The 20,907-nt window shown below is 41.3% G+C and overlaps 1 protein-coding gene across 1 annotated transcript; it reads right to left on the reverse strand.

The window, feature by feature from the left end:
* Positions 1-638: 638 nt before the first annotated feature.
* LOC145409171 (uncharacterized) lies at positions 639-5,791 on the reverse strand. The gene is made up of 3 exons (XM_080279657.1): positions 5,484-5,791; positions 4,528-4,750; positions 639-2,419 (listed from the first exon to the last, which is right to left on the reverse strand). Exons 1-3 carry the CDS (start codon positions 5,740-5,742, stop codon positions 1,288-1,290), a joined length of 1,614 nt encoding a protein of 537 aa, XP_080135783.1. The 5' UTR covers positions 5,743-5,791; the 3' UTR covers positions 639-1,287.
* Between the last annotated feature and the right edge of the window lie 15,116 nt (positions 5,792-20,907).

Genomic DNA, 20,907 nt, shown 5'->3' on the forward strand with positions numbered 1-20,907 from the left:
CATTCCCCTTAAATCTATGACAGATAGAATTTCTCCTGGCTGTTCCAAATCATCTGCTGCTAGTCCAAGTAAATTTTCAAGGTGCTTCAACATCGGAGACAAGATATCTTGTGAAACTTATTGAAGCCTTTGGCTGCCTATCATGTACTGCATTCCTCTCAGCTGATCAAATATAAATTCAAGTGCACCAGCCACAGTAAATGGATTAATGGTCTGATCAGCTCTTTGTGTGTGTGTGTGTGTGTGTGTAGATAGGAACATGATGGCACTGCTTTCTTATCAATGACCAGGTGTCCTTTTCCCATAGTGATACCAAGCTCATTAATACCAATACAAAGAGTCCTCATTAACAGTCATGGCAATGCTCCACAATATCACATTTTTTTCAACATAACTCATGTTGTAACTTGGGAGAAACTGGCATATCAACTAAACAGGTAGGCTTTCTATATACTGTGCACTTTATGGCAAAAAGAACATTAAAAAAATGATAACTTACAATGAAGCCATACTGTACTGCTGTAATTCAAGGATTCAAATTAATATCATTCAAAGTCAATGCAATTATCAAATACTTTATTGAGCATCAATTTAGCAGTTTTATCTTAATTTTGCACAAATTTAATATACAATTAACAGTATCATCAACAGAATACATGGAAACATAAACTAATGCCTTTCAATATGAGAAGTTTTGTTAGCTACAGTGTATTAAAATTAAGATAAACTGTTTGTACTTAAAAATGAGCATCTATACATTTTTAAAAATTAATAGATCTCAGTTACTCCAGTTACCCTATATGGAAATTATTTACCCAGTTACCCTATATGGAAGTTCTTTCCTCAGATATAACACTGAAGATCTCTCAAAATACAAAACTCTACCATATCCAAAAATAAGAAAATTCATCATTAACATTATCCCACCTAATAATGGTGTGCAGTGAAGCCCTGAATGCAAGGAGAGAGGAAACATTACATTGGCAGAACTACGCAACACCATGCCCAGGGAACTGAGCCAAGAAATAAGAAAAGAACTCTCACAATACATAAAACTACCGAATTCAGAAATAAAATAATTTACAGATTACATATCTGTGATCTTTCCCACTTTCACATTTAAATATGGGACATTTCATTGTCGCTAGTATATAATTGTAGCCCTATAAAATACGGAAACTTCATAGGAACTTCAGTGACACACACAACCACACAAAAAAGAACACAACCACATGTGTTTGTGCATCTGTATGGGTGTGTCTGTGGGGAGGAGGAGGTGGGAGGGAGTCACCTCTGAATGGCCATTTTAAAATGTAGAGACGTCACAGCAAGAAAGATTTCATTGATATCTTCCTCAGTTGGGCACATCACTCCTTCATATGCAAGCGTATGTTTTATAAATTGACGTATTTGAAATGCATCTTGGGTTACAGTTGCCCGGGCTACCTTCTCTACATCAACACCAAGGCACACTTTCTGACTACTGAACCCTCTCAACTCAGCACTCTCTGCTAGTTTACCAGCAGCAACACTTCCGCTCATTAATTTCTCCTTATATTCTCCCTCTTCAGTCTGGCTTAGGACATTTAGCTTTTCTGAAACCATTCTGAGCAGTAAATTGTTATCTTTGTTTGCCATGACTTTCAATGCATCTTGGGTGTGAGAGCCTAAGATTTCCACCTTATGAAGGATAAGTCTTAATGCTGGACCAAGCAGACCTAATAGCTCACATAATTCATAAAGCAAAGTCAGACAGCCTGGGACAGATAATTCATTTCTCTGCATTAAGACAGAAGGACACTGCAAAGCACCATCACCACCACAGTCTTCCAAATCACCATTATATTCAGAATGACACAGTGAACTGTCTACAGAATCAGTTGTAAGTCTGGCCAAACTCTGTAAACTGCTTAATTGTTTACTGTAATTACATGATACACTTTCTTGTTGGAAGCATGCTGTCCCCTGTGTTTCTGTGTTTTGTCCTTTTACATACAGAGGACAATGCAACACATTTAGCATCTGAGATGAAGATTTTTCGTCATTATGGGAATTATTCATGCGATCATCTGACACTATTTTATCTGCACTGTTTTTCCTGGTGATCATAGCTTCCATAAACTGTTTCTCAATGGCTTTCCTCCGGCCTTCCCACTCCTCTTTCAGCTGCATACTCACAACGCTCCTCCAAAATGGCATCCACAATTTTCTGGCATGGCTGGTTAAATGAGTATTGGTGTGATGCTGAGAGTCACTATGGTCCCTGTTGTATGCTGCAAGGAACGACGCATAACAGTGGTCGAAGCAAGGGTGGGCCTCAGGAATTTCCAGGTAGGTAAGCCGCTCTTGCTGATATTCCTGCCACAGTTCATTCACTACTGCCATGTATACTTTATGGGTTTCAGGGTCAAACTGGGGACTGGAAAACCAAAACAAAATTATGTCACTGATAAATGCAGCAACTGCTAAGATCAGGAAGAAGACTTAGCTTAATCCCTATCACCTGCACAAGGATCATTAAGGCAGACAATCAGCTATTCCTCAAACATAATTTTCTAGAATATGACCTGCAACAACAGAGGTTATATCCAAGCTTCTAATTACAGTATACTGCTGGGTGAAGAGGGACATTTGGGAAACAAACACTGATGAGAGTCTAACTGACCTGAGAGTCAAGCTTAGGCTCAGGTAATCTTATGGCCACAAAACTTCATGTACTGAAGGTACAGCAGTAAGTCTAATGGTATGGGTATAGTATAGTGACCTGAGTCCTAATAACAGTCCTGCACATTATATACAATTGCCAAACCCCTTCACTGGAAGCAGTGTTTTGTTAAAATCTAATTATGTTATTGTCAAAACCAGCAGGGTGCAAACATATTCATGCATAGGAAAGGGACTAGCATCCCATTCATCCTGTAAACTGCAGCATTAAGAGTCTCTGCCATACCTTTGATGTGAAAAACATATGTATAACCATAAAACAAGAACAGTGTTATTCCCATAATGTGAAAAAGAACATGTTGAAGTGTGGGTATCTCTGATATAATGTCAACATCTCTCGTAGTTTTGTTATCATGCAGTCAGGTTCTACAGTAAAGTTTTAGTCTGAAAAAAAAAAAAAAAAAAAAAAAAAAAAAAAAAAAAAATCATTTTTATGACAGCGCTTTTAATATGATAAAATGAAATAGCACATTTTAAAATATGAGTTGGCATAATTTTACATCACTATCCATAATAGTCTTGTCATGGCAGGGTTTCAAGAGATGAATTTCAGAGAGGATTACATCAAAAAATATAACGTGAGGAGGAAAGGAGAGATATGTAGGAATAGTGCCTGACAAAAATTCCAGATGCCACTACAGTACATTATCTATATCAAGTCATACTGGGTATCAAGCGATGTAAGCCACAGTTCTCAGGCTAAAAGTCTGTCACAGTATGGCCTCAAACCCTAGACTCCAAGCACACATACAAGACGAGTGCTATAGCAAAGACAGACACCACAGCTTCATAGCCTGAGGATATCATTTTTATTTTATTCTTGTTATCATCTGTTTTTTTTTTTTATTTCAGGACTCTTCTTCAACTGATACAGTAAGACAAACTACAACCTTCATTAACCACCTCACTACGAGAAATCTCCCCCATGCTAAGCAAAATCTTCTAGTAAGAAAAACTTCATAAAACATCATAAATAAGGAAAACGAAATAATAAAAAGTGGGCAAAACTATGGTCACTCTTGCCTTAAATCTCTAGACTGGCCCCCAAACGTCTCATAAAATGGTGGTAATGTACATTTAGATGATGGATGGATGGCTAGAAGAATGGGAATATTACCAAAACAGCAATATACAAAAACAGGCCACAGTAGCACTCAAGCTCTTAGAATCCTTGCCCCACCTCATGAGCAAAAGTCATCAGCACATTTTAAATTTGTATGTTTCCATCTAATGTCAGACAGTAATTCTATTGACTGTTGTTGTTATTGTAGAGTACAGGCTGTTACTGCTGCTGTAATTGAGTCTGAAGGACTGTCAATGCTAAGATGCATGAGGTGAGCCACCTACAATGTATATACTAAGTTAAAAATGAGGTGACAAACCCTTGCCATGTGCTTCTCTGAATGTACTTCATCTAATCTGATCCCTTTTCAAATTCCCCAGCTTACACAATACCTCCTCCTCTCACAAATTTGTTTTCTATGTCCATTCACATTCTTGGACTACCACAGCTCTTCCCATCCTCAAATTCAATCACATATACCCTTTTCACCATCCCATCCCTATGCTATCACTCTGGAAGACCATACTACCTTCATCCACTCCATTCTACTCTTCAACCAATTTACATCCATATCCTTCACTAAACTGTGTGTGTCTATAGTTGCATGATAAACCATTTACCTGGTCAAAGTGACAAATTTCCTGCATTCCACCAGGTTCACATCTAGATAAGCCTAGGACTACAATAACAACAACTACTACTACTACTCATACAATAACTGTGCACAAAATTCTGCTCACCATGATATGGAGGTGTGAGCTGACTTGTCAGATGAGGAGGAATTTAATGGCACTTCATCAGAAGACGAGGAGGAGGTACGCTTTCTCTTGCAGGGCATCCAAGAGACATCTGTGGTCAGCTGCTGGTCCGGAGGAAGCTCACAGGAAGTTGGAAGAGTCTTCTCTCTCTGACAATGTCTCTTTATAGGGGATGTGCACTCACTTACACCATCAGGCTCCTCAGCTGTTGATAAATTGGGACACATATAGAGGAGCAATGCAGAGAAATAAGAGTTCTACAACAGCCAATCCCATATTACCCCCTTAGAGACGTGGAGGACTGAGGCTAAGCTACTGTGATTCAGTACACTGAACAGTAGATGACCAGCCTCTTTCTCTTGATGGCATTACAAGATCAAAAACTTCCAGTCACTTCTTGGGGATTGAGCCTAAGCAAGGACATCTCTAGATGGGGTGCTCTAAACCCTAAACTTTGTTTCCAACCAGTTTTGCCATTCGTCTGAAGAAGTTCATTAGTGAGACTAATCATAAACAAACTTTATGTTTCTCAACATAATCCTCCTACAACTGTTCATCTTTCATAAGAAACATAAATGAAAATTCTTTTTGAATAAACCTCACAGACTGAATGATATTTCACCTCAGCTTCTAAGACACAGTACTTGTTACAAACTAAAGCGTTATTCACTATCTATAAATAAACTTACAGTGTAAACAAAATGGCTCCACGTTGATAGAGTTAACCACTTCAACACAAAGACATCACTTATAATATATTTGTGCAACTCCTAAACAGTTGGATTCAGTAAAATGAAAACTAATTCAAACTGGAGGAGTTTTCTGCAGCACTTATTAACCCATTCAGTTTGAGAGGCCTTTTCCAAGTTCAACAAAACAGCATGGCAATAGCAAAAACTAATCAGACATCCATAAGGCTAAAGACAGTATCAACCTACCATTTTCATTGGATTCAGCATATTCTTTATCCTGATCAGTTGTCTCAGCTCCCAGAACTTCACATTTCTCTGTCAATGTCTTTTTTTCACAATTATTCATTCCTTCTGTGTCTTTTTCCACAGTTTCATCAAACTTTCTCTTCTGTGTCTTTCTGACAGCTTCATTATTTTCTTTGTTGCCTACTAAACTGGTTGTTGGGTCTGCATCCTGTTTGGCTGGTGGCTCAAGATTCTGACTGGTTGTTGGTTTAGCATTCATTTCCACTGGTTGACTGTCAGCACTCTGTCTGGCTGGTTGGTCACCTTTCTGTTTTGTTGCTGGGTCAGTATGCAGCTTGACTGGTTGGTTGTCAGCACTCAGTGTGACTGTAATGTCAGCATTCTGTTTGGCTGTTACCTCAGCATCCTGTATGGCTGTTATGTCAGAATTCTTTTTGGCTATTAGATCAGCATTCTGTTTGGCCATCATGTTGGCATTCTGTTTGTCCGTTAGATCAGCATTTTGTTTGGCTGTTAAGCCAGCATTCTGTTTGGTTATTAGCTCATCATTCTGTTTGGGCAGTTGATTGTCAGCATTCTGGTTGGCTGGTGGACAAACATTCTGCTTGGTTGGTTGGTTGTCAGCATTTTGTTTGATTTGTGGGTTATCAGCATTTTGTCTGGTTGGAGAATCACCATTATGTCTGGCTAGTGGCTCAGCATCTTGCTTGGTTGGTAAGTTGTCAGCATTCTGTTTATCTAATAGGTCAGTATCCTCCTTGGTTGGTACGTTGTGAGCATCTTGTTTGGTTGTTAGATTGACAATCTCTCTGGATGGTGGGTCAGCACCTTGGTTGCTTGTTGAGCCAGGATTCTGTCTTTGTGGTACGTCAACAGTCTGTTTGACTGCTGGGTAAGCATTTTGTTTGACTGATGAGTTGCCATTTTGTTTGACTGGTGGGTTAGCATTTTGTCTGACTGAAGGATCTGTTGTCTGTTTTAAAGGTGGGTTAGCATTTTGTTTGACTAGTTCATTAGCATTTTGTTTGACTGGTGGGCCTGCATTTTGTCTGACTGGTTCACTAGCATTTTGTTTGACTGGTAGGTTAGCATTTTGTCTAACTGATGAGTTGGCATTTTGTCTGACTGATGAGTTGGCATTTTGTTTGACTGGTGGGTTGGCATTTTGTTTGACTGGTGGGTTGGCATTTTGTTTGACTGGTGGGTTGGCATTTTGTCTGACTGATGAGTTGGCATTTTGTTTGACTGGTGGGTTGGCATTTTGTTTGACTGATGAGTTGGCATTTTGTTTGACTGATGAGTTGGCATTTTGTTTGACTGGTGGGTTGGCATTTTGTCTGACTGATGAGTTGGCATTTTGTTTGACTGGTGGGTTGGCATTTTGTTTGACTGGTGGGCTGGCATTTTGTCTGACTGATGAGTTGGCATTTTGTTTGACTGGTGGGTTGGCATTTTGTCTGACTGGTGGGTTGGCATTTTGTCTGACTGGTGGGTTGGCATTTTGTCTGACTGGTGGGTTGGCATTTTGTCTGACTGGTGGGTTGGCATTTTGTTTGACTGGTGGGTTGGCAGTTCGTTTGACTGGTGGGTTGGCAGTTTGTTTGACTGGTGGGTTGGCAGTTTGTCTGACTGGTGGGTTGGCATTTTGTCTGACTGATGAGTTGGCATTTTGTTTGACTGGTGGGTTGGCATTTTGTTTGACTGGTGGGCTGGCATTTTGTTTGACTGGTTCATTAGCACTTTGTTTGACTGGTGGGTTGGCATTTTGTTTGAGTGGTGGGTTGGCATTTTGTCTGAGTGGTGGGTTGGCATTTTGTTTGAGTGGTGGGTTGGCATTTTGTTTGACTGGTGGGTTGGCGTTTTGTTTGACTGGTGGATCAGATGTCTGTTTTAAAGGTGGGTTAGTATTAAGTTTAACTGGTGGATCTGCTCTTTGTTTGACAGGATCAGCTCCCTGTTTGACTGATGGGTTAGTTGCCTGCTTGACTGGTGGGTCAGTCCCCTGCTTGGGTGGTAGGTTACTTCCCTGTCTAAGTGGTTGGTTCGTTCCCTGCTGTGGTGAGTTTGCTTCCTGTTTGAATGGTAGGTTAGTTCCCTCCATTAGAAGTGGGTTAGTTTCCTGTTTCAGTGGTGGGACAGTTTCCTTTCTGAGTAGGGGGGCTATTCCCTGTTTAACTGGTGGGCTATTTTCTTGTTTGACTGGTGGGTCAGCTGCCTGTCTGACTGGTGGGTTAGTTGCCTGTTTGACTGGTAGATTAGTTGCCTGTCTGACTGGTGGGTTAGTTGCCTGTCTGACTGGTGGGTTAGTTGCCTGTCTGACTGGTGGGTTAGTTGCCTGTCTGACTGGTGGGTTAGTTGCCTGTCTGACTGGTGGGTCAGTTCCCTGTCTGACTGCAGGGTTATTTTCCTGTTTGACTGGTGGAGTAAGTCCCTCTTTGATTGGTGGAATAATTCCCTGTTTGACTGGTGGACTAATTCCCTGCTTGACTGGCAAGTTAGGGCCCTGTGTGATTGGTGAATTATTTCCCTGTGGATTATTTGCCTGTCTGGCTGGTGGGTTAGTTGCCTGTCTGGCTGGTGGGTTATTTCCCTGTTTGACTGGTATTGCCTGTCTGACTGGTGGGTCAGTTCCATGTTTGACTGCAAGGTTATTTTCCTGTTTGAATGGTGGGTCAGTTCCCTGTTTAACTGGTGGGGCAATTCCCTGTTTGACTGGCAGGTCAGTTCTCTGTGTGATTGGTGGATTATTTCCCTGTTTGACTGGTGGGTTAGTTCCCTGTTTGACTGCAGGGTTATTTCCCTGTTTGACTGGTGGAGTAATTCCCTGTTTGACTGGCAAGTCAGTTCCCTGAGTGACTGGAGGATTATTTTCCTGTTTGACTGGTGGGTCAGTTCCCTGTCTGACTGGTGGAGTAATTCCCTGTCTGGCTGTTGAGTCAGTTCCCTGTTTGATTTGTGGGTTAGCTCTCTGGTCAGCTCTCTGTATGCTTGGTGACTCAGCTCCTCTATGAATTGGTTGGTCACACATATTTCCTGTTGGGGAGTCATTTACTTCCTTACTGGTTGGATGAGCCACTTGTTCTGTTGATGGTGGAGGTACTCTTTGCCATAGTGGTTGGGGCTGTGCTTGCTGAGTTGCTGGTTGTGTTACCGGCATGACAGGTTGGGGTGCTGTCTGCCAGGATGGTAAAGGTGTTGCATGCTGGAGTGTTGTCTGCAACGATGGCTGTGTTACCTGCCAGGGTGATGGGGACGCTGCTTGATTAACTGCTTCCTGCCAGAGAGATGGGGGATTGGGTGTTTCCTGCCAGGGTGGTGGGGGATTGGTTGCTTCCTGCCAGGGTGGTGGGGGATTGGTTGTTTCCTGCCAGAGTGGTGGGGGATTGGACGCTTCCTGCCAAGGTGGTGGGGGATTGGATGCTTCCTGCCAGGGTGGTGGGGGAGTTGCTTGACTGGATGTTCCCACCCACAAGAGTGGGGGTGCTGCCTGATTGGAAGCTTCTTGCCAGGGTGGTGGGGGTGCTGCTGGATTAGGTACTTCCTGCCACAACGGTGGAGGCACTGCCTGATTGGGCACTTCCTGCCATGGTGGTGGAGGTGCTCCTTGATTGGGTACTTCCTGCCATGGTGGTGGTGCTGCTGCTTGACTGGGTGCTTCCTGCCATAGTGGAGGAGGTGCTGCTTGACTGGGCACTTCCTGCCATGGTGATGGAGGTGCTGCTTGATTGGGTGCTTCTCGCCATGGTGGTGGGGGTGCTGTTTGATTGGGTGTTTCCTGCCACAATGGTGGGGGTGCTGCCTGATTGGGTGTTGCTCGCCAGAGTGGTGGTCCTGTCTGATGGATAGGTGGGGGTATTGTCTGCCAGGGTGGTGGTGCTATCTGCTGGGGAGGTAGGGATGCTGCCTGCCATGGTGGTGGGTGCATTGTTGACATGAGTGGCGGGGGTGTCACTTCCTCCGGTGCTGCCTGCCAGGGTGGAAAGGGTGTCACCTGCCAAGGTGGTGGACGTGTTGTCAAAGTGAGTGGTGGTCTTGCCTCAAAGTTTGCATAGGGTGTTGTCTCCTTGTGCAGAAGGGGTGTTGGCTGGCAGGGTGGTGGAGGTACTGCCTGCTCCAGTGGTACAGGTGTTGTCTGCTCTGGTGGTAGGGGCGTTGCCTGTGTGGGTGATGATGATGTCGTGCAGGGTGTTGGACGTGCTGCCATTCTGAGAACAGGGACTGATGACTCAGATGACATTACAGGCTCTGGAAATGAGGGACATCACTGATATATCTACTTCCATTACTTTAATACGTGCATTAAGTTACAAGTCAGCTTTTTTTAAGTTTTTTTTTTTTTTGCTATTAAGTTCACAATATATCAGAAAAATTGCTAATAAAGCTCCATTCTTGTCCATGTAGTTGATCTAAGAGTTTCCTCTAATTTATAACTTGGCTACCTTCCTAAGAAAGGTAACCCAAACCAAGATGCCATAAATGCTCTTAACCAATGGCATATGAAAACTGACCCAACATGAGCTTTTTCTTGGGCAGCAATAACAACGTCATCCGGGAAACCCAATTGGTTAGGATAGTTCCACTGCAGAATCAATGATACATGCAAAGAAAAGCAAATTACAGTATCTGAAGGGAATGAATGACAATAAACTTTGGAATGCAGTATAGGTCAGAGTGAGGGAGCGGGGTTAGTTGCAATGTGCAAATGAAAGGTGGTGTGCTTGAGAAGGTTGATACTTTTAAATATCTGGTAACTGCAGTGTAAAAATAGCAAAATGGAGTGTGACATTCCCAAGTATCACTGCATGGATTTGTTGTGATCTACAACTGATGTCCATGCTGGCTCATAAATGCATGTTAGGCATGCCATGTGAATTTTTAATCATTATAATTATCAACACTCTGACCTCCTTTCCTATCTAAGGATGCGGTGAGATGCAAAAATCCAGAACACCTGGAGAACCATTCACTGTAAAGTGTGCTGCATTTAATCTGAAAAACAAATATCTGAACTAAACCGCATTTACTTTAAATAACTGTGCTTTCAAACTAAGAGATGACATAAACCAATTTAGTAGTTCATCTCCAGCATCATCAGACTCTAAGGGCTCAAATATAGTACTGTATTTCTTAATGTTTATATTGTTACATGAATGGAAAATAATGTACTCAACAATTCATCTATCCATCCATCACCTAATCCAGTGCTGCCCCATAAGGAGTGCAAAAGCCCGGGGCAAGGCAAGTTGGTCCTGATATTTAAGATGAGAGTGACCAGCCTCACTCATCCCTGAGTGGCATTACATAAGCAATAAACCCCAACTACCCCTTGGACATAAACCTGCACAGTCTCAATCAGATTGGAGCGCCTTCATTACCCACTAAACCACCAATGTCATAAGTTGGTTATATGGTTACCACCATCCGTACATCCATCCATCATCCAATCCTACATTGCCCCATGAGGAGCGTAGGAGCCCAGGGCTAGGCAGTTGGTCCCGACATCTAAGATGAGAGTGACCTGCCTCACTCATCCCTGAGTGGCATTACATGAGCAATCAACCCCAACCACCCCTTGGGTATAAACCTTCACTGGCTCAATCCGATTGGAGTGCAATAATTACCCACTAAACCACCAGGCGCCAAAATTTGGTTATACAGTTACCACTCAGTGTAGTAAATGGTTTCCTGGTGTTCAGGAAACCATTTGGCTTGTCACTCAGTGTGGAGTCACCCACAGGCAAAAGGAAGAGGAAAGAATGAAGGAAAGAAACACAAAAGAGGTAGGATGGAAAGATGGAAGGAAGAGAGGAAAAGACAATCACCCAAGAGCAGCACTAGCCTACGTCAACTGAGTGGATGAAGGCTGCCACCATCTACCGCTAAAATTTGGAATATTTATGGAAAACTATGCAAAAACAACTAGGTTAATATAATAACAAACTCTACACAGGACCACTATTATACTTCTTACACAAAGCAACTTTAACATACCTGTATTAGAAGAACTACCACACAAGCCACTTGAATTTTTCTTATTTGCACCACTGAAGTACAGCAAAATTTTTTTCACAGTTTTACACCACACAAACTGTGCTGGGATGTGGTCCTTACAGTCTGATGTTGGATCTAGTGTTGTAAGCATCTGATGAGGCAAGCTGAAGAAGTCCTGCAAAATACTGGCTATTTCTGAGCAGTCATCCAAGCTACTTGTTACCATGGCAGCCCACTTGGAGCTGAGGCGTGCACAACTCATTTCCCATCCTTCCATACTGCCATCAATAATACGCAAGCTCTGATTAGCTTGAGAAAGCTTGTGTAAGGTAGCATGAGAGACCATGGAGAGTTTGTCTTCCCAGAGTACAACAGCAGGACACACAGGTGCTAAAAAGATTGCAGAGTCAGTGCCAAGATGTTCCTGCAAATTGGAAACAAATTCTGTGGCACGAGATACTGCTTCATCTGTAAGAGATTCAACTGCATCTCTCATGTGCACATCTTCATTTATGGCTTGATCTATTAAGTGGAAGACTTTTACTGGTTTGTGACAATGAAGCATGGCACACTTTGGACTATTAACTGTACGAGCTAACATATACACTTCAGGAAGAATGAACCAAAGAGTTTGTTCTGGCCACTTTTTCTGTAGTCTCAGGAATGTCTTCATACCCTCTTTATTAAAGCTTATCTTCTCATAACTAAAATTAATGAATGAATACTTCTTTTTCAGTGATCTTAAATCAGAAAGAAGACCAATGCTGCCCAAGACAACAACATTCTTAAAAACTGGCAATTCATCAGTTTGGTCCTCATTTGTCAGATCCACTGTTATTATTGCTGTTGGTGTTGTTGGTGTTGTTGTTGTCACAACCCTCCCTTGTGGCAACTCATGAGTTTGGTCCTTATTTGTCAGATCCACTGTTGTTGTTGTTGCTTTCACGACCCTCGGCTCACCTGGACATGAACCCAGTGAACTGGGCTTAACCAGTGATGGATTAGGCTGTTCCATCATCAACTCTGGTGCCTTGTCCTCTCCTGAGAGCCCCTTACTAGGGGATGGCCATGTAATAATGATAGGATTAGGTCCACCAACATTAACTTCCATGTAGCCTTGGGGAGCGCTTAGCAAAAGACAAATTACTTTTTTCATCATCTGTGACCATGATTCCATGACATTACTAATTGTATAATTATCCCTGATACTTGCTACAAAAGATGCCTGCACCCTGATATAGTCATTCATAACAGAGAATATTTCATCTCTTTGGGGACAAGATAATATCTCGGACCAACCGATGCAAAAATCTGAGTAAAATTTGTCTAATGCATGATAAGTTTTTACATCAGAAACAAAAGCACTGTGTTTTGTGGCAAGTGCATGGAGAAGTACATGACTCCTCGGAACTCCATCCACAATGACAGATGCCGGTATGGGGGGCACCAGCATAGCAGAGCCATTAGGTCCTAGCTGCTCTTCAACAAGACTCTTCAGCCTATCAGCATGGGTTATTGTTTCTGCTGCAATATCATGCAACTCTTGACCTGATGAGGAAGAATTTTGGTTCAGTGACACACGCAGGAGAGGCTTTGAGCATTTTTGCTGCTGACAAACGTAATGCACCTCCTGGTCAACCAAGCTGTACACACCCACTGGCAACAACCACACTGCATTTCTGAGACTGGTATTCTTCCTGCAGCGAATCTTCAAAGCTTCAGTATCAAGAACACCGCTGACGTGTAGATCATCGTCTGTCAGCACAGTTACCTGTAAATTGCATTCATTTCTTACTGGCACAGACATATATTAGGCTTACCAATAATCTTTATTGTACATCATCATTCATTTTCCTGGCCTCTTTCTTTAAGTTAAGAATGTGGTGAGGTAGGGTCCAGAGGGCAAAGAAACAGAGAGAGAGAGAAAAAAAAATGACATATGGATAACTGATCAACAGCATGCCCAGTGCAATGGGCCAAATGCCCATTCGCTCATCATTACATTCTCCGGAATCCTGACTCTATCTCACAGACTTTACCATATGCACATATTCTGGGGGTGTATTTCTTCACTGATGAATTTCACATTACCTGCCTGACAAGGTCTATCCATCAACATCAGGGTGAATAAAGGGGTGCAAAATTCTTGTCATATGCTCCTCCACCCATAATTCATTCACACAACTCAGTTCCCAGTCAGTTTCCTAGCCTCAGTATCTTCCCTTCTCACTTGCTCACATTCTCATTTTCCATATCTGATTCCTAACTACTGTACTTCAAAATAACTCACATATATCCTTTTCACTATGTCTATGCTCTCCATATGACCATACCATCCAAGCACACTCTCTTCAACACTATTATTGAGAGACTTCTTTTAATCACACCTTCATGAATCACAATTCTTATCTTATTTACTCTACACCATCCACTTTCCTTCCATGTGCCATTCTATTTTCCATATCCTCAGCATATTTACCTCTGTATTCTATTATTGTATGTAAATACTTAAATTTCCATACCAATTCAAGTCTGTCCATTCACCAGCACATCAGACTGAGTCACTTTTCTCTCAACATCATCAACATTTGCTTTCACAGCATGACACTAACATGCACAAAACTAAAACAATCTGCAAAGCTCTTGCTGACTATCAGCAAGTAACACAGCATCACCTGTGAACACAAGACTGATCATTCATTACCATCCTCAGCCCCCTCTCCATAGTTATATATCAGCAAAGTACTTATACCACTTATGTACTATCACGATCCAAAGTTTCTTTATCCCCCTGAGTGGAGGAAGGCCGAAGCCAAGGTTGTAGCAAGACCAGATGATCAGACACTGCCAGTATACAAGACTAATAATGGTTCATGATACCGTGTTTCATAAATAGGCTCGTGTGTTTCATCCGGGTGATTCTTATTATCCTAAGCTTCAAGTTAGTGAACCCCTCCATCATGAACTGGCCTGTGTTCGGTGGCCCGTCATTTCTTCAACCTTGGCTTCGACCTTCCTCCACTCAGGGGGGTAAAGAAACTTTGGATCGTGATAGTACAGTAGGTTTGAATTTTTAATAAATGTTACAGCCATGAGACAATACGGTATTGTACAAGGCCTACAAACAAAAAATACTTTTTTTTTTCTTTTTTTTTTCACATTTTGAAATGGCAAATAATTTGAAAACATTCTCCACTAATTTCTTATTTATATGTATACCTCGGCATAAATATGAAACTTTACCTTAAAGAAACAAAACTACAACAACACTGTACACTGTGAAACCATCAATCAACTGGGTAAGGATACTCTTTGTAGGCACCGAATTATCATGATCAAAGGTTCACCGACACTTTTCAGCCAGCTGTGGCAATGGAGGGTGTTAATGAATTTATGTGACAGCACAAAGAACAGAACAAAACAGTATGAAGAGGGATTATATTCTCTGAAGTTTGGGAAGCAAAAAGCAACACAGAATGAAATATTAATGGCAGAGAATTGCTGGCAAACTTTGCTCCTACCAGTACATAACATGTCAATAAAGTAAACTCACCTGGGGGGATGCAAAAGGCTGAAGCTGTAGCTTGTACAGGCTATTTGCAAATATGACCACTGACTTCTCATCTTCTTTACTGAGAGATAACAAAAGAGCATAAAATTAACAAGAAATAAAGAATTATAAACATCATTATATCAACACAAACTTGACCCTAAGCCTATGCTCAAATACAGCAAGTCCTGGTTATATGTTGTTCTTTTTTTACATTAATTCTACCAAGTCCATGTCAAGTAACTGGAAAACTGTCTACTACAGTTTCTCGACTAATTATAAAGATGATTTACCAGTTTCCGAATATTACTACACCAACTGTATGGAAAACGTTGACTTTAGGAAAACAGGAACATACTGAGGAATACCCATACACAATCCTTAAATATCTATCTACTGTATAAATTGTATATGTCTCTAAGAAGCAAATATGAATAATTCATATTTAGCATATCGTGCTGTAACCTCTTGCTCATCTAGATATGAACCCAGTGAACGACATATGAGACGCTGATATTATTATACTTGGTGTTGATCACAGACAATGAAAGGGTAGCAGAGGAAAGATTTAGGAAGTTGAGCGATGAAATGGGATACAGGGGTCTGAGAATAAACATGGATAAAATTAAAGTAATGATGTCTAGGGCAGGTGGCAATAGTTAAAGCAGAGGAAGTGTGGCCAAGTACAGTTTCCCAGAAGGGTGTGGGATGTCATTTCATCTTGTCCAGTGCAGGTACTTAAGATAAGTGCATACACGATACAAAGGTGTTAAAGGTAAGCTGTGAAATATTGTTGAATTGGGGTGTGCAGTATATTAGTGAGGAGAGCATACAGAAGCTGAGCAGTAGAAAAGGATTAAAGTTACTGGACTCTCTTAAGTGTGCGGAGGAGTTCTGTTATTTGAGGTACATAATATTTCCTGGAAGTGGAGCTGGAGTTAGCGCAGTAGCTTGCGTAAGATGTGGCCGAAAGAAGTTTAGGGAGTTGTTACTCCTCCTGAAACAATGAGAAAACTTTCCCTCTATGCTAAGGGGTTCATGCAGGTGTTAGGAGTGTAATGCTGTATGGCAGTCAGACCTGGGAAGTAATGGAGGAGGATATTCATAAGCTCAAATGTACTGAGATGAGAATAATTAGAGGGACATGTATTTTTGCATTAAATTAGATTAATTTGATTTGGTGCTTTGTATTGAAGGAACTGACTCATGACCTTTATCAGGATTAATGAAAATCTAACAGGAAATTTCTCACCACCATCAAGGACAGAGACATTAAACCCCTTCATGGCCAACCATGTGTAATTTGTCTGGACAAACTGGCCAACCCCTAAGCCAATTAGTTTTTTTTTTTTTTTTTTTTTTTTTTTTTTTTTTTTTGCCAAATTGAAAAGGAATGACAGATGCACCCTGCAGTGCAATTTTGAGCTTCCTGGACCCATCCTGAGCCATGCAATGAAATGCAGAAGTTGCATAATTTTGGCAGCTGATACCTGTCACACATAGGTATTGCAGTGACGCAATATCACACAAAGTGTTTATTCGTTTTTGTTTCTTACCAAAAAACATTGTCAATGGTGCTGAAATGGTGTGAAATGGCTAAATATGTGAGTTTTGAAGTTTTTCAATACATAATATGTGAGAAAAAAAAAACATGAATTTATTTTGCATGTTTCGGTGTTTATGGTAATATTGACTTAATTTTGTTGTCTGGGTGGTGGAGTTTGCTGGAAAGCGGAGGTAGGAGTTTCTATTTTCAGACCTAAACAAGATAAATGTCATCCTTTGAGTGTACAGGCTGGACAATGCGGGATGAAATGTGAGACGACCTGCAATCCGCACCTTGAACGAGCAGATTAGCAGGAAGGGACGGGAGGCTTTTCCATCCATGAAAACATCACGAAGACAAGTAAAACTCTCCTGTTATGCTTGTGAAAGATAAAGAATAGGTAAAATGATCCAAAATAGTACAACAAATCTCGACAAATAGGTAAAGATACCTGACAAAAATGTTTTTTCTCTTATTTTCATTTTTTTTGTTTTTGTTTATGCCTGTATTTATTCATGAGTGTAAACAGGGTGGTTGTGTGTGTTTCACAAGGGAGGGGAAAGATGATACTTTCTGTCTGGGTCGAGATAAAGGGTGTAACTATGTGTGTTTAGGCATGGACACGAAAGAAAAAAATCGTACATCCACTCGTCACAGAAGCAGGTGGTGAACCAACAAATGAGGTGTGAGAGCATGAAATGAAGGACAGTCTCATGTCTAAGATGTTCATTCATTTTCCAAAAGTTTTCAGTTTTCTACAAGTCTTACTGCATGGCATGATCCAAACCAGTACAACAAACCTGAGCAAATTGGTAAAGATACCACAATAAAAATGTATTTTTCTCTTATTTTCATGTCTTTTTTGTTTATGCCTGTATTTATTCATAATCATAAAAAGGGAGGTTGTGTGTATTTCACAAGGGAGGAGAAAGGTGATATTTTCAACTGGGTCGAGATCTGGGTGTAGCTGTGTGTTTAGGCATGGCCACAAGTGAAAAAAAAAAAAAAAGAGAAAAAAAAAAAGAAAATCCACTCATCATAGCAGCAAGCTCTGAACTGATTGATGGAGTGTGTTGGAGTATAGCATTGGCCAGTCTCAAGACGTCCAAAACATTCGTTCACTGCCCACAAATTTTCGTCGTTTTTTATAAGCAGCCCTGAATTGATGCCGGCGGCCACGCTACGGTGAAACATCATTTGACGCCGATGGCCATGCTACGGTGAAACATCATTTGACACTGGCAGCCATGCTACGGTGAAACGCCATTTGATGCCAGCAGCCACGCTACGATGAAACGTCATTTGATGCCGGCAGCCACGCTACAGTGAAATATCACTTGATGCCGGCAGCCATGCTACAGTGAAATATCACTTGATGCTGGCAGCCATGCTACAATGAAACACCATTTGACACCAGCAGTCACACTATGGCGAAATGTCATTTGACACCGGCGGCCACGGAGGGGTTAACAAGGACTTACAGGATTGTAAATACTGTATACTGATGCTATGGTATTACTAACCTCTTCCCTGGTGATGACTCAATGGATGCCTTGGATGTTTGTTTTGTACCCCCATCTAGCTGCTGTCCTTGTTGTTGCTGTTGCTGAGGTCCCTGGCTCTGAAATAGGCAATCTAACTAATCTGTGTTCTTAATCATCATCATTATCATCCTAAATTTTTCCCACCTAACAATGGGGTCAGGTGGAATCTCAGAAACAAGAAATGAGAAAATATGAAAATGAGAACTACTTATGGCATTCTTGGTGAAATGGGCCAGACAATCATTTGCACATCATTCAAGCACCCAGAATCCTGTCTCCACTTCACGAGCAGAACCATCTGCATTTTTTTTTTTAAATGTGCGTCACATACATCAGTCAGACAGAGTAATTCCACTCACTATCTTCTCTAAACATATGAGCATAAGGAGAGAAGATAAATGCAGAAGGCCAGTTGCTCCATGCCTGGCAGCTCCTACAAGAGTGCGACTAAACTACTAAAACAATATAACAATGAAGACAGCTCTCATAATTGTCCCAAACAAGTTGATCCCCTATCAATTCCCCTGCCTCCTCAAATCCCAAGGCCATATCTCATGTTCTCACATTCTTATCTTCTCCAAACATGCCTCACCCAACCAATTTCATCCCCTGACAAATCTCTTGCCTCCTCAAATCCCACATCTCTCTGCCTCACACTCTTTTTACCAGCTCCATCCACTTTCTTCTTGGCCAAGTATGTCTCTTCCCATATTCAAATTTTTATAGGCCTACCAAAGTTATAAATGTGAAAACCATCATTTGAATAGAATTAAAATACTTTCCCACCAAAAACATGTCTCAAACAGTTGAAATGGTTATGAACACATGGGATCATCCCTTCTTAAGTGTGTGGAAGAGTTTTGTTATCTGGGAGATGTGTTATGTGCTGGAGGTGGGGCTGGCGCCAGCTCTGTGGCTAGAGTGAGGAGTGGTTGCAAGAACTTCAGGAAGCTGTTGCCTCTCCTGACACTGAGAGGGCTCTCCCTCCATGCTAAGGGATTTTTGTAACCAGCCTGTGTTACGAGTGTAATGCTATATGGTAGTGAGACCTGGACAGTAAAGGAAAAGGATATTCGCAGGCTCAAACGTACAGAAATGACAATGATTAGGTAGATGTGCAGTGTGTCCCTGAGCTCGAGGCCTTGGGGGGGTTAGGTTTACAATAGACGTGTTGCGGGGTAGGATGGGATTGGAGTGTATTGGTGGTGTGATGAAGAGAGGTAGACTGAGACTGTTTGGGCATGTGGAGAGAATGGGGGATGATAAATGAGTGCAGAAAGGGAGAAGTGTTAATGTTAGGGATAGGGCTGCGAGAGGTAGATCGAAAAAGACCTGGGACAAGGTCATGGAGTGTGACCTCAGGGATAAAGGACTGAATAGGGATGCTGCCAGAGATCGAGCAGCATGGACAGCCACCTTTAGCTGACCAAGGCCGATGCATGCAAGCATGTTGAAGCCTTCAAAAACGAATGAACAAATGAACAATATGAGCTTTCATCTTTGAAAAATTTCAAATCTTACAGACTGTAAAAACGTATGGTTAGTGTTACTGCAGCTAAGCACAAAGAAATTATCAAATAATACAAGTGTGTGCCTGGTATATACTATACAATGAAAAGTCTTTAAGGAGATGCCTTTCTCATTTAGGATTTACTGGCTACTGCCACACAAGTTATTCAACTTGAACGACTACTCATAGTGAACAGGTTAGAAACATTTTTCAGTAACACCCTCTGTGTGATGATGTCTTTTATACAGTATCAACAATATTCTGGCTAGTGCCACACATATTAATGCAGCTTTAATATACCATTCACAGGCAGTCGCCATTAGAATAAGTCAACTGTGTTCTAAAATATCACTACATTTCTTTATAACCAGAACTGTAAACGGGGAATGATGCAAACTCAGCTCTACAGGTAGCAATGGAACCTTAAAAGGCACTTTTTCTGTAACTTACTAAACATATCAGCAAAATGAATGTCATAATGGTGATATACAAGGGGTTTCAGTACCCCTAATTGCAAAGAGAGTAATCCAGCAATTTGAAGCTAGAATATTTTCTGTCCAGCCATCTTCTGAAAAACTTTATCAAAACTACACAATCCCAATAACTAAAGCCTATGCAACATAGCAATTTCAGCCTGGTATGTATCACTGTAAAGATGTGGTAAATGAGAGAAATTCCAGACTATAGGCATTCAAGTTTGAAATCTTCACTGTGGTGAATGAAGGAAATTTCAGACTGGTAAACTATTCAAGATGGAACTTTAGCCACAGTGAATGTGAGAAATTTCAGATTACAGGTGTTCAAATTGGAAACTTTCACTGATATGATGATGGTCATAATCCTTTTCTATCATACGATGTGGATGGCAATATACTGTAAGCACAGTAAAACCTCGGTATAACGGACTTCAACAGACCTGAATTTGCTTTTATCGGAATCGAGGAGCTACCAGACTTAATTCTTATGTATACTGGAAAAAGTCCAATAAAGCCAGAAGCAGTCCGGATTGCCTGACCACTTCAGTTATGTTCACCATAATAAGGCAAATAAATGATATGTTTATCATTTTACAGTACAGTATTATTATATATATTATACCATTTGATTATTGCAGAGAATGTATAATACAGTACAGTACTGCAATGGTAATGAAAACAGTTTAAAAATTATTGATGCGATCCGGACTAATGTCTGATATATCTCAAAAAGTCCGGGTTAGCAGGGAGAAGGCCACATGTCGCTTTTATCGGAATTTCGCTTTTTTTCGGAATGGCTTGGGCCCC

This window comes from Coenobita brevimanus, chromosome 80, assembly GCF_032717465.1.
Source record: "Coenobita brevimanus isolate Jiangsu-jjx chromosome 80, ASM3271746v2, whole genome shotgun sequence".
Classification (NCBI taxonomy): Eukaryota; Metazoa; Arthropoda; class Malacostraca; order Decapoda; family Coenobitidae; genus Coenobita; species Coenobita brevimanus.

Bases quoted from the DNA above. Each gene is read 5' to 3' on its own strand.
- LOC145409171 (XM_080279657.1), bottom strand. From the start codon at position 5,742: ATGAATGCTAAACCAACAACCAGTCAGAATCTTGAGCCACCAGCCAAA. The intron at 4,751-5,483 runs GTAGGTTGATAC...ATTTATCAACAG, and splicing joins TGCTGAATCCAATGAAAATG to CTGAGGAGCCTGATGGTGTA. The intron at 2,420-4,527 runs GTGAGCAGAATT...TTGGTTTTCCAG, and splicing joins GCTCACACCTCCATATCATG to TCCCCAGTTTGACCCTGAAA.